The 14,120-nt window shown below is 38.9% G+C and overlaps 1 protein-coding gene across 1 annotated transcript in view; it reads left to right on the top strand.

The window, feature by feature from the left end:
• The window catches only part of AGPAT5 (1-acylglycerol-3-phosphate O-acyltransferase 5), a 60,835-nt gene extending 49,572 nt beyond the window's left edge, over window positions 1-11,263 (top strand). The window contains exons 7-8 of the mRNA XM_084516282.1: window positions 6,845-6,968; window positions 8,685-11,263. Of these exons, the coding sequence (XP_084372408.1) occupies window positions 6,845-6,968; window positions 8,685-8,910 (350 nt within the window). The 3' untranslated portion in view covers window positions 8,911-11,263. The remainder of the gene's footprint in view (window positions 1-6,844; window positions 6,969-8,684) is intronic.
• The last annotated feature ends 2,857 nt before the right edge of the window (window positions 11,264-14,120 follow it).

The raw sequence follows: 14,120 nt of genomic DNA, 5'->3' as shown, positions 1-14,120 counted from the left end.
TCATGATAAGGAATAAAACCAATCCTAGCATCAGTCCCTGGAGAACTCCAGTTGCTGTTTTTTTCCGTCCTGCAAAGTGATCATTAAGTCCCTCCATTTGCTTCCTCTCCTTTAAGCAGCTTTCGGTCTATAAAACATCATTTTCCCTAATCCCATGGCAGCTTAATTTCTTTAATAGCTTTCAGTGTGGAACCCTGACAGAGGCTTTATAAAAATTCAAATATATCATGTCCACTGAATCCCCTTTATCCGCTTGCTCCTTGACACTGCTGTAGAAAGCCAGCAAATTGGTGAGACAGGATTTCCCTTTGCAGAAACCATGCCAACTCTTTTCCAACAGACTGTGATTATCTCTGTGCTTAGTGATCTTATTATAGACTGCTATCTTACCCGGGGATGTAAGGCTCTTCGGTTTGTATTTCCCAGCATCATCTCTAAAGCCCTCATTTGCAGAAGGGAAACCCCCCGATTTTCTGGCACAGTGGCTGTTTGCGCTGATAGGTTACACATCGTTGTTTTTGAATTCCACATTTGAGAGCTTTTGGATGAATGCTGTCTGATTTTAGTGACTTCCTGACATCTAACTTGTTTATTTAGTCTAATAATTTCTGTGTGTTTACTTATTGATCTAGTTCCTTTGAGCAGTGTGGTACAAAGAATGCGATGGGCGTAGGAATCAAACAATTTCAGCAAGAAAGGAAAGTCTAAACAGGTGTTTGAGCTTCTCTTATATGGTCTTACACGTTACCATGTGTGCTGCTCTTCACCTTTGTCATCCAGCACCCCCACTGGTTTGCTGCATTTGATTTATGCAAAAAGTTACAATCATCAGAGCATTCTTTGCATTTTTAGTTCTCTTAATTTTATATTTGCATTTGACATGAGCTGATTTACGGTTTTCCTTATCTGGACAAGCTTTCTGTTTCTCCAACAGAAGGTAGGAATATAGCAGTAGCATCCTAAATTTTCCCATTCAACCATGCATGTGGGTTTCAGACCACTTTTTTCTTTGTTTGTTTGTATTGCACATATTTTATGTGGGTTTCTAAGTTTTGCTGGGGTTTGTTTTTTTAACATTTTTTTAACAGTCTCTAAGTTGCCTTCCTTTCAACCGTTTCTTGTGTGGTGTTTTGCCACTTTTCTTTTTCTCCCTCCTATTTCCCCCCCCAACTATATAGTCCCTTTAATTATGTGTGTGTGTGTTCTACACTTATTTAGACTCTCTCTACAATGCTGAACGTAATTGTGCTGTCTTTGCAGACCACTTTTCACTAATACTGTGCACAACTCAGGACCGCATCAGGAATGGCATCTCTTCTTGTGGGTTCTGCAAGTAATTGTTACAGGAAAAAAAATATTTTCTTTTCTCTTTCTCTCTTTTCCCCTCTGCACTTCGTCCTGATGAAGCATTGATACAGTTCAATCAAAGCAGCTGGAATCTCACACTCCTGCTGGCAGCCCTGAAATTGCAGCGCTCAGTCTGGCTTAACACTTTCCCAACGCTATTATCAAGCTTATCATCCATCACTATCATCGAGCTTATCATCTTTTAAATAAGATGACCTCAACATAATTTAATATATCTAATAAGTATTTTATTAGAGGGTACACAGTAATTTAATTTTGCTTGTCTGCTTGTACTATCTTTATTCTATTACTCTTCATATAGTCAGTCCTTCACACATGCCCTCGCCTGTGCATCGTGCTATGTCATGCCAATCAATCTGGTAGCCTGTTAACATTGTGTGCTCCTTCAAGGTCATACCTACTTCGTAGGGGTACTCTATGGAGGACAAGAATTCTTGTCCTCCTGTCTTCATGTTTAGCCTTCTTGTGTTGGTGTAAAGGCACTTCTGGGTTTTGCTCTCACACTGAATTTTAGTTGCATCCACCTCATCTTATGTCAGCCTGAATGGCTGCTTTTCTTGACCTTTTTATCTTCCCTGCTCCTATATGAAGCACTCTCTAAGACCTTTTCAGTTGTCATTGCCAGCACCCTGGCTTAATTAAGATTCAGGGGCATCCCATTTTTCCTGTCTCTAAAGGTCCTCCAGCTCCTAACATGCTTACTCCCTCCACTGTGATCAGAGGCTCTGATCTCTGCTCGCATCCAGCCTTGCACGTGGCACTGCCAGTACTTCTGGGAGTGCTCTTCTCCACAGCCCAGGCTTGTCTCCCAGCTTGAAGCCTGAATTTATCCTGCACAGCATCTCCTCCGTGCTTCCCTCCATCAGCAGCACCAGCAGGTGTGGGTGCTGCCAGCTCCTTCCCTGGTGCCCCAGGTTAACCTGGCTGAGCAGACTTCACTCTGTCCTCGGTGTTTGCTTTCCCGTCTAGTGCTGCTTTGTTCCACCACTGCTTTATTTTGTCAAAGCAGGCAGGGAAATAGTTTTGTGTCAGCTCAACTTGAGGTGATGGAAAGCATGGAGCTGAGAAACAATGCAGCACTTAAATTTGTGTTTGTTTAGCCAATTGATTGTTAATTTGGTGTACAAAATAAATGAAAACAGAGAGATGGGATTTCTTTCTTTAAGGAAGAGATAATTTACAAACTGCTTTAGTAGCTTAATGTTTAGGGCCAGACTAGATGCTTTCTTCACTTTTTAAATTTCCAGTTCAGAGAAGAGTATGTCTTTGCTGTCATGGTTTTGCCTGTAAAACCATATACAACACAACACACAGTGTTTTGTTACTGAAGGAGGGGCGTTGTTACATGTTTGAAATGTCAGTTCTGTAGAGTAAAAATACATTATTCAGATTTCAGTTTCCTGTGATACCACTTTCACCTTATTGCAAACGTTACTGAAGACCATTAAAATAGGAGAGCATTGGGGTCTGTTTAGGTGGGCATGACCGTGTCGGGCTTCAGTTTGCCCTTTCTTAATTTTGGAGGACTTTGGCAATAATTACGAAGCAATAAAAGAGTCAATGTGGGAGGATGAAATCTGAGCTACTTTAGTGCTGTCATATTTAAAGTGCCTATAAAAATAGACTTCAATAGTACTTGAAAACTGGAATGTCTGAGTGCCACATCACTGTCAAGACAAATAAATTGGGGTGGTGGAATGAACTGTGATGTCATTAAGGGAAAGGTGTTGTGAAGTCATTTATATATCCCTTCTCAGTAGCAGGTATGTTTATGTTTTGGAGCTTCTCTCTTTCCCTTACCTTCCCTGGTAATGCTATAATTGAAAAAAAAAAAAAAATGAATTAATTGGCTTTTGAAGGTGAAGACTTTCAAACTGACAGAATTTTGTGGAAGTCCCAGCAAGCAAAACGTGGCACGTAAAATATTTCTTGGCAATTAAAAAACTCTGGGAATCCGATTGCTTTTCTGGAGAACATCGCATCCCTTTCATTAATCCTAATTCTGCATTGATTCCTTCAGTCCTGGGTTAGCGTGTATTCTGTCCCACAGGAGGAGGGCTGGAAATCCACGGTTTAAGGACAGAAATGCATTTTTTTTTAATTTTGAATTATTTCCTTCTGCTGTGATTGATCATTAAAAGCACGATAAACATTCTGCACTTGGATCCATTATATAGCCAGATAATTTCCTAATAAAACTTTCTATCTCCCATATGAATGTCAGTCCACTTGGCTCCCACACAAGTTGTTGGGGTTCATTTCGGCCAAATTGTGGTAGGTTCTTGATTGACTAACGCTGTCCCCAGTATGATGTTTGATTATAATGCATGATTTGCACTTGTGTTTTGTCTTTTGAAGGAAAATTCAGTCCTGCTTGTTCCAGCTGTTAATTATAACAAATTCTGGCAAGTTCAGGGATCTGAAAAGCCTATCAGATGTTGGCCTTAAGGGCTAGAGTGCCTGAAGTTGGATGTAATTTGCACATAATAAATTGCTTCAATAAGATTTTGTTTCTTAGCTTAATTACACAAGTCTTTTGGGAGTTAAGCTAATGTGAAATTAAGGGTCGTGGGACCACCACAAACCTTTAGAGGCTGTGGTAATAAAATCCAGCTGTTTCTTCTAAAAAAAAATCAACCACTCAATAAATTGTTCTTATCCACTGGTGTTCTTAAGCGATTGCAGTGACATTATGCATCTAAAAAAATGGGATTAGTTGCATTAGACCTGAAATTAATTGGATAATTAAAGACTAGTCAGGTTCCCTGACTAGCTTGATTGCACAGGTTACGATGTCATCTGCAGATGTCCAGGTTTGGGATAAAATGGCCTCAAATCAATGGGTGAGAATATTGGTACTCTTTAGGGAAGCACCTGTAGCTGCAGATCACACAATACTGAGTCTCAGTTGAAAGGCTGTGGAGAAAGGCACTGGGATTTACGTAGGTGGGAAGTTAAGAGGAGGTTTTAGGATCTTCATGTAATTGGACTAAATTTAAACTGAAGACCAGCAAGTAGTAAGCATCAGGTTGTACTGGAACTTGGGAGTAGAAAAAAACACCAGCAAGGCTTAGGATTTTGTCGAAGGGTTTTTGCTTTCCAAGCAGGTTTGTAGAGTTTCTACATTTCAGATTTTGTGGGGGAAGGTGTTCCTTTGAAATTTCTATGCTTATTCCATTTTTGTTAACTTGAGCTTATTGCTTATAACATACTCTGTTGCTATCTTTAACTAAACATCAGTAGTTTTTAAGAAGCATAACATTAAGTTTTAAAACAGCACATGGCTATTAACAATCCTATTAGATTTTTGTTTTGTAATTTTCCTTAATAATTTATAACTGAGATAATAAATAACATCAAGAAAGAGCTGTTTGTTCCTGTACAAAACAACCTATTTGCTATGAAGCAAAGAAATGTACCCTATACGATGCACAGAACATTTTGAGTATCTTCTAAAGCTAGGTCTTCAGCCGTAGCTGAATATGCATAGCATAGATGCTTTTTATCGTGGTACAAAAAAGACCATTTGATCATTTGGCTTCCAGACATTTGTTTTCTATAATACAGTTTTGCATATTTTTAGAGTGCTCCACATAATAGGTAATACCACTCCAAAGAGGATTTATACATCAATGAGCATTTTAAGCGTTTAAGACATGGATAATATGTCCAACATTTTAAAATATTAATAGTATGCTTTTAGGTGCTCATATAGTCAATGACCTTCATGTGGTGGCTTCAATAGTATTCTCAGAGAAAATCCTTTCTTACCATTAAAAGCAAGAGGAAAAAGCTGTTTTCAGATATGGGAACTTTGATTTCATCCTGCTTAGGAAAAACATTGTGCATAAACCTGAGGACAATAGTCTACACCTACCATCGTTTGGACCTTCAAGTATGTTACTTGCCTGACATCTAATAGCTGTAGCTATTAAATAGCTTTGCCAAAAACTTCAAGAAAAGAGTATTTAGTGACTGTTGTGCTTGCTGTACTGTAGCTAAGAGGTGGACCTGGTTTTGGTTAGAGCCCTCACTCATTTCTTGACTTGATGGTGCGTGAGCTGTGTTGCTCTCTGTATGCTGAGGTGCAGTTCAGTGAGAGGCTCTCTGCCAGAGGACTAGACAGCTGCACAGAGCACCTTGCAAATTTCTGCCGCAAAATGCACTAAGACTTTACTGGTCCCGTTATCTCTTCTCTTTCCATCCCCCTTTACAAGGACACAAACACATTTGCATGAACAGGCTTTTAAAATTCCTTAAGGCAATTTCTAGTGTATGATAAGGATTGCTTTTACAGCAACATCCTTAAAAATGGAATAATCCTGTAAAAAGGAAAGCAAATGGGGGGATATCTGCTTTGTCGGACAATAATAAAGATGTACATGCAGTGACAATTATTTTTCACAGCCATTCTTCCAGATACCCCTCACAGTTATGGGTCAAAGTCCAACGACGTGAAGATCCTAAAACCTCCTCTTAAGGAGGTACATCTGCACTGCTGTCCAAAAAAATGTCAACAACCTAAAGGGACCACCCAGTCTGCGTTACATTTGTTGCCCATCTGTATTGTTGGAAGGCACTTCGGGTCCCTTTTCAAAATATGAAGGTTATCCAGATTTCCAAGTACTTCTGTGCTCACATCATACATCTTTTTCTATTGGGATGCTATTGTTACTACCATACCCCTTGCTACTGATAGATGCAAATTATTTTTAATAGACAAATATTGGTGGGTTTTTCATGCCTCAAATATTTTTCATGGGCAATATTTTTACCTCCTGTTACTCGTAAAATATCCCACAAAGTAATTGGCTTAATGGTTGCTTGCTAAAGTTTTCTAGGGAGAAATTGAAATTGGGAGAGGAGAATGCAGCAGGGCTATGTTTAGCTTTGTTGATTCTGTATGACAGAAGAAAAATGGAGGTATGCAAACTGGAAAGCAGGATTTTATTCTGAGCCTTTTGCCCTATTGCATACTTTAATTATAGGTTATTACTTAAACTGAAGCCCACTTCCTCCTGGAGATGGTTTGGGAAATCACTGTTGCTCGGATTTTGTCATCCAGAAGCAAACAAAATTTAAGTTTTTAAAAAGACAAGGAAAGAGGATTGCTAACTCTGATCAAAAATGTAGGCTGGATACCTTTCTTGCAGAGAAGTTATGGCATCCCACACAGCAAAATGAGCAGATTGCTACCGAGGTAGAAATGCAATGTTTTCATGCTGGGCTTTTTAGGACATCTTTCCATGCTGCACCTGATAGCAGGCCCTTCCCTTTTTAACAGCGTGTAGATCAGACAGCTTCTAAGTTGAGTGAAGTGCTCAGGATCCAAACATAAAAATGGAAGGCTTTTGAAAACTGAAGTTAAACTTCCAAGGCTCTTACATCTGTGAGGTCAGACTTTCAGCTTATTTTAGATTAATAAATGCCTCACAGTGTTTCTGTAACTCAGTCCTGTTGGTTTGCTCTCTTTCAGAGTTTCTTTGCAAGGAATGCCCAAGAGTTCATATTTTCATTGATCGAATTGAACTGAAGGACATTCCAGAGGAACAGATGTATATGAGAAGGTGGCTTCATGAACGTTTTGAAATAAAGGACAAGTGAGTAGCAATGTGCAGAACTTTCTGTTTCAAGAAGCTTGCTTTCTACTTTTCTATGAATAGATATGATTTCTATGTTACTATGATTTCTGTGTTACTAGCAGTGCAAGCTGTAGGGCTCTCGGTAGACAGGTGGTGTTGGTACTCCTGTGCATATTTTGTGTAATGCCTCTGTGATTAAAGCTTTTGCTGAGAAGGTTGGGATTCTGGGGTTTTAGGCCTTCCTTAGATTGAATAGCTGCAAAACCATGTTCTAGGCCAGATTCATACTCATCTGAATATTTTCCATTTATATTCCTGAGTTTGAGTCATGTGCAGCCGAGAGTGTAGATTCCCAAGGTAGGCAAGCACGCAAAAAGGAGTTTGGTTCTAGCCTAGTCATCAGTATTAGGGTTAGACCTACCAACCTTGGTAGGTCTTGGCATAATCTCTTTTGCCAAAATTGGTTATGCATCTTCTATCAGAATGTATAAGAACTTCTGTAAACCATAGATCCCCACCTTCAGTGGGGAGATCAGGTGAAGTACAAGTTTTATCTATCCAAGCTACCTTTGAGTCATGGCAGAAGTGCCTGGCTCCCTCCAGCACCACCGGATAAGGTCACTAATGAGCATAGCAACAAGTCCTAGGGAACCATGTGTGCCAAGGTGAAGATATGCCTAAATGTGGGATTTAAGTATTTGTTTGAGAGATGATGGCTTAATTTACCATGTCTGAAGTCCAGTTTAAGAGAGCTGGATCTGTTTACCTTCTAAATCCCTGAGTACATGGTATGAGTTAGAAATTTGACAGGTTTTTCATACGTTCTGATTTAAAATTGTTCTGGCATTCCATGAAAGCAAATAAATGGACAAGTTTGACTTGTGATCTTTGAATCTATGTAAAACTTAACATGCCTGTCTGTGAACATGGCACTATTAATAAAGTGACTTCGAAGTTTAGGATCAGTAGGATCCTTTTTCTTTTATTCCCTTTTGAGAGGCAAGAAAGTACACATTTCATTTCATCGACAAGGAACTGATGTAAAATAAAAGGCTGTCCAGCATCCCAAAAGTAGTTTTCCAGTGAAGACCAGCAAAACTGAACCATGATCATCTATGTCTTATCATAGACTCCTGTTGACTGGAGCATCGTTTCTGGGACCAAAACAGTCTGTCATGCAAATTTAGAGCTGTTAAAACAGAAATATAGAATTTTCAAATCCGTTTATTACTGTTTATCAAAAATTGAAAAATTAATATTAAACCTATGTTGTCACATTTTACTCTTGCATGATTGACTTCCAAAATATTTTAAGTCTTGTGAGCCCTGTTTATTTATTAGCTTATTTCACCAAGATACTTTACCTCCTACTTCAGTTTCTATTAACTGTATGATATTTTATCTTACGATATTGCCTGGTACTCTGGGCTTATTTGCTAAATGCTAAATCTGGAGGATAATCTTCAACCTTTATATCCAATGTTGAAATTATTCCCTAAGGAAAATCTGCTTTTATTGCTCACAAGGGCTCAAATTGAGTACTCTGATGCGCAACATCATTTTGAATGCATCATATTCCTAGAGCATGCTGATTGATTAACCTTGCTACTTACTGCTTCTTACTGTTAAATTGTTTTTAAATATCGTGATTAGCAGTTATTGGATGAAATAAAGTTGTCTAGAACTTCTTACTCTAATGCGTAAATTTGACGATCTACTTTTCTCTACTTATAGGTTACTAATAGAGTTTTATGATGCGAAGGATTCTAAAAGAAGAAATAAGTTCCCTGGAAAAAGTGTTCATTCCAAACTAAGCCTCAAGAAAACTTTGCCATCTTTGCTGTTTTTAGGTGGCCTGACTGCTAGTATGCTTCTGACAGAATCTGGAAGGAAACTTTATGTAAAAACATGGATATATGGGACTTTAATTGGCTGCCTGTGGGTTAGCATTAAACCATAAGCAGATGTTAGTCTCCAATCAGTGGGATGTGCTGTCTTTTCTTGCACATTGCACCAAACTTTTTCCTGAATTTATAGTAAAAAAAAAAAAAAAGTGTAAATAAAGCCTTATTGATTGAACATTGGAAATAATAGAATTTGTGACTTAAGCCTCTGTGTGGTTGGTCTGGGGAAAATAAATGTAGTTTTTCAAATTTGCTACTGATTTTTGCTGGAATAATGGCAGATAAACTGAGTCATATGATAAATTGCTTTCCCCATGAACTAACATCCATCTTTATCTGCAGATTCGATGAAGTATGAGTTATGCATAAGGGTGTCTTAAGTGGACCTGTGAATGTATTTACAGAGATTAATTTAGGTTATATATTTATTCCTCTGGTATTCATGTTGAATTTTCGTTACTCTTTGGTGCATTGCAGCAGCCCAGTTGCATCTATCTCAGCTGTATCACAACTAAAATCAAAACTTGTTTTTCCTTTGGAATTTTGCTTTTCAGTTTTAGCTAAATACTGTATTATTGGAAAAAAAGGGACTAGTAAGCTGGCAAATCATGAGACGTTCCCTGAAGCAGAATCAAACGTTCCTGAGAACTACCGTTCATGGGGAAGAAGCTCTGTTTATCTAGTGCATGATTTTTGATTATATTGCAGTATTAGCTGATTATTTTACATATGCAAAACATTAAATCGTACTGAGCAAATAGCTTATTTTGCGCACCCTGTATTTGTGCATAAAAGGAATGTATGCAGTATACTGAAATGTTTTTATTTTGCAACCTAACTGGACTGTAGCCTACCTTGTGTCTGCATTGTCTGTAGCGTGTCGGGAGTTTTGGCTGAGCTCACAGAACTGTAGCGTCCATGTGCCATAAGCAGCAGCAAACACTCAGAAGTTTCCTGTTACCTCACAATTTTCTGGAAGCAAACTGTGCCATTTAGGTGAAGCACAGTCTCACTACAGCTTCAGGAGTAGGGGTTATGGTAACAAGGAACCTTCAGGTAGCCCTGCAAAATCTGAAGCATGTGCCTTTTCCTACTAGTCTGATTTAGCCTGATGTTTCATGATCTGGCTATCGTCTCAGTGTTGTAATATCACACACCAGGGTTTCAAGTCATCCTAGGTGATGCAGACTTCGGGTGGATTGAAGTTATGGGGGTTGAAGTATAGGACTTGCACTAGTGTAGTAGCGAAAGAAATACATATCTTTTCAGTATTTCACCTGCTTGAAAATACACTTTAAAAAGCAAAATCAACAAACCCTTACTACCAGAAAGTCTGTGATTCCCATGGCTGATACTTTTGTTGGGGAAATGCTGTTTCCTGATATCAAGGGAATAGTCTATATGTACAGTGAGGGGGTAGGAAAGAGCTTTTTTTTCTTTTTTTTTTTTTAGCTTCTTCCATTAAGAAAATCAGACTCCCTGTATGAAAAAAATAGAGAATATTTTTATATCACACTTGCAAGCTTTAAATGTGCATCTCTTTTTAGCTTCGGTATGATTTGTCTTGCATTAAAGCCCATCATGTATTAAAATATGTCTCTTAAAATTATAGCAGTTTTTTCGGATTCCATCCTTGCCAATTAATTGGAGATACTGCTTTTTCTGTGGATTTTGTTGTGGTTTTTCTTATTAGAATAGTTCCACCTTAAAATCATTCGGTACAACTTTCAGGTTGCAGTTCTGTGTCCTTCCATAATGGATTTTGTCACTGGAGTTATTTATATCGGTGATTGATTCAGGATATGTTGATGAACTGTTTTAAAAACAATGACTGGGAACAATGTTGAAAAACAGTATTGTTATGAGGCTGTGAAACCAGAAAAAAAAAAAGCCATTTTATGTAACAGCCAAATGTGCTCACATATAGTTCTTCCTATTCTCAGCTGACTGTTTCCAGTAGGTATAACCAGAAGGCAGTGTTTCTGTGTTAGTTTGATTTTGAATCATGGAATGAAATTTTACTGTGACATGATTAAATTTCTTTGTAACAGCTAAGAATAACATTTAATTACACATCAAAAATAAATGCAAACAGCTTAACTCATTTGTAGAAAAAGAAATGCTGTTTTGGAGAGCCTAATTACCACAAACGATTGGACCTCTCTTGCTGTTTAATTACCAGGAATATAATTGACGCAGTGCAACAAACAGGATGTTTATTTTGAACGTTACTCTCTATGTTACTCTTAATTTTTTTTTCCTTGCAATTAATTTATAAATTTTTGAAACTGTAATTTGCTGATGTATTTGGCGTTGGGAGTATCACATGCTATTTCTAAATATGCACTGATATTAACTTGAAATATTTCTTCATTAAAATAAGAAGAGCCAATGCTCATTCAACTTTTCTGTCCTGTCTACTTGTTCATTTTTTTTTCTGCATTTGTATGTTTGTAACTTGGATTAACAGGAATCATTCACACACAAAAAAAAAAAAATGCTGTGTGTGTATGGTTTTAGGTCCTTGATGGAAGTGTTCGTGTGAGAAGGAGTCAATGAAAAGAAAACAGCTTTGTCCTAAAATGTGTTAGAATCGATTTGTGCTTTATGTTCTAACCCAACTAACAGCCAGCCAGCTGGACTGGAATAGCCTTTTCACCTGCACCAGTTGTTCCTTATTAATAATGGTTGTTAAGGTGCAGTACCACAGTGCTGAACAGGAATCCAGCAGGCTCTGCTGCAATAGGTCTTGTATAGACAATGCTGGCAGGCAGCATGATCAGGCTGGGCAGAAGCATGAGATGGGAAGAGGTATTGCAAACAAATACATGAATGGTATCTCAGTAGCAAATGCCACATAAGTTTTAGTGATGAATTAAACCTGAGGAGCAAACTACATTCTCAAAAATGTATTATTATTTTTCCAGCTCTATCAGTGCACCTAATACTCCATACAAGTATTTTCTTATGCATCAACTATATGTAAATATTTTATATTCAGCAACACGCCCCACCACATGCTTGTTCCAGGTTTTTGTACTTGGGGAACTTTTGTACTTTTGTGAAAGAAATTGGGCTAATAAGGAAGCATTAACTTAAATAATGGAGAACATAAAAAGTAAAGTGAGACAGAAAACTAAGACAGTGATTTATGCTACAATGAATAAATGAATGAGTAGGACATGTGAGGGGAAGATCAATTGGGAAAAAAGAGGAAGGTCAGTCAAAATCAGAAATTTCTCCAAAGCTCTGTGCTCGGTCTTGGCTTTGTAGCTGCTCCAAACCACTGCAGTCTTTTGCTAACTCCTCTGAAGCATTTTCGTTGCAAAATACTTGGCTTTTCTCCATTCAGCAGAATGTAGCATACCTGTAAAAACTGTTAGCAGCAGCATATTTTTAGTACTTAAAAGTTGGCCTCTGATTATTTTGGCATTTTAGAGTGCATAGACTATATACTCACCTTGAGGAGGAGAAAGATATCTATTTTAGGATTGGATAATGAAGGGGAACAGGAGGAGGTTTGGGATTTTGGGCTTAGTGTTGCTAAAAATGATGAGAGACTTCTCCCCTCTCCAACCTCCAAATAAAAAACCCTTTTAATGGCACAAATTTCAGGTCAATCATACTCAGAAAGGCAATGGAAAAACAGTTAAGGGGTTCAAGATCTTGTCACCTTCTTTATAAAGTCTTTATTAAGGCTTTTCCTTTGTAAATATGGATACCAGTGGTTAGGTCTAGGTCACACATTTTAGCAAATTGGCTCTGATGACAGGGCTCGGAGTGAACACAGTGGGGTTTCTCTTGTCCTCTTTCTTTTTATGTCCTTGTCTGTCTCATCAATTTGCAGCTCTGTGGTCCCAGTGAAGCTCTGTAGCATGCTACAGAATTTGCTAAGCCTAAGAGAAAAAAAATAAAAATATTATTTTAAGTTTGTATAACGGCAAAAGTCATGCAGCTGAAACAAAATATGTAGCAATCCAGAGAAGGAAAAGCAGCAATAACCTAATGCAACAAGATTAGAAACATCAGCTCCAATCAGGCGAAATCACATGTGATTGATTCCAGGGAATATCTGTTTTCCATGTGGGGACAAATTTCCCTGTCTGCATGGCGAATGTTTCTCCTACCAGTCCTCTTTCAGTCCCAGCTCTGTGCCTCCACCCTTGACTGACTGGTCTACTGTTTTCCTAACGAGCAGTCCCTCATCACCAGAGCCTGATTTTTCAGACACTGCTGTGAATCTCAGGTTTCCTCCATTCTCCTCCCTGACCCAAAGCATTTTTGTATTTGTATTCTGCTAGATAAACTGCTAATGGTTCAGTAATTATATACCAGTGCAGACGCTTACCTCCTTCAAGCTACGTTCTCCTTCTGAGGACTGGCATTGGGTGAGCAAAGCCTCTCCCTGCTTATGAAGAGCTGAGGTCTGTTGCTAGTGGACTGGGACAGAAATTTTGCTGTCGAGGGAGGTTATTTGTAGCTCTGCATTGGATGTGCTGGATGGGTTTCTCTTCCACCTTCACTGGAATGTGCTCTTCCATTGACAGACAGTCTGCATGGCTGTAAGTAAATACACAGACTAGAAGCTACCCTCAGAAATGATGTTCCTGACACATATTTGTAATATGAAAACTTTGTTAGTTATGCTTGTACAAACTGTGTTTCACAGCCATTCTGCTTCCCTTTTATCTTGTGTGGGAATTCAGCGTTTGAATGACATTTTGATGCCTCTTGTTTGTCTTCCCTGCATGACTAATTCGAACCAGAATTGCTCTAACCTGTTTGCCTCATTGGGAGACTAGCCCAAAGATAACACAGAGGAGACAGATGCTGAGAGGCAGAAGTTGCTGTTAGCCGTCAGGGTTGTGTGGTGGCATCCCAAACTCCTGCTCCGGGCCACCAGGCTGCCCACAAAGCCTGTGCGGTAGAGGGGCCCCTCAACTCCCAGTCCCATCACCACATGCCGAGGCAGGAATCACCCAGAGGTGTCAGGACAAAGGGTGCAGGAGAGAGGCATGTCCTAAAATCCAGCCCTCTCCTGAGAGTACAGGTGAGGCAGTCACTGAAAACATTTGTTCGTAAAGTATCCAGGACTGGTGCTCTCCCAGTCCTCTCCTGGCCTGAGGAACACCAGAGGTACAGTGCTTCCCCAACACCCCAAGTCCCTAGCGAGTCCATATCAGGCCTCTTTTGGTTGCTCTGGCAAAGAGCTAAAAAGAAGTCAAGGTCTATAATGCCACCACATCTGTAAATGGTGACAAAGGCA

This window comes from Aythya ferina (assembly GCF_964211825.1).
Source record: "Aythya ferina genome assembly, chromosome: 3".
Taxonomy (NCBI): domain Eukaryota; kingdom Metazoa; phylum Chordata; class Aves; order Anseriformes; family Anatidae; genus Aythya; species Aythya ferina.
This window is presented reverse-complemented; position numbering and strand designations above follow the sequence as displayed.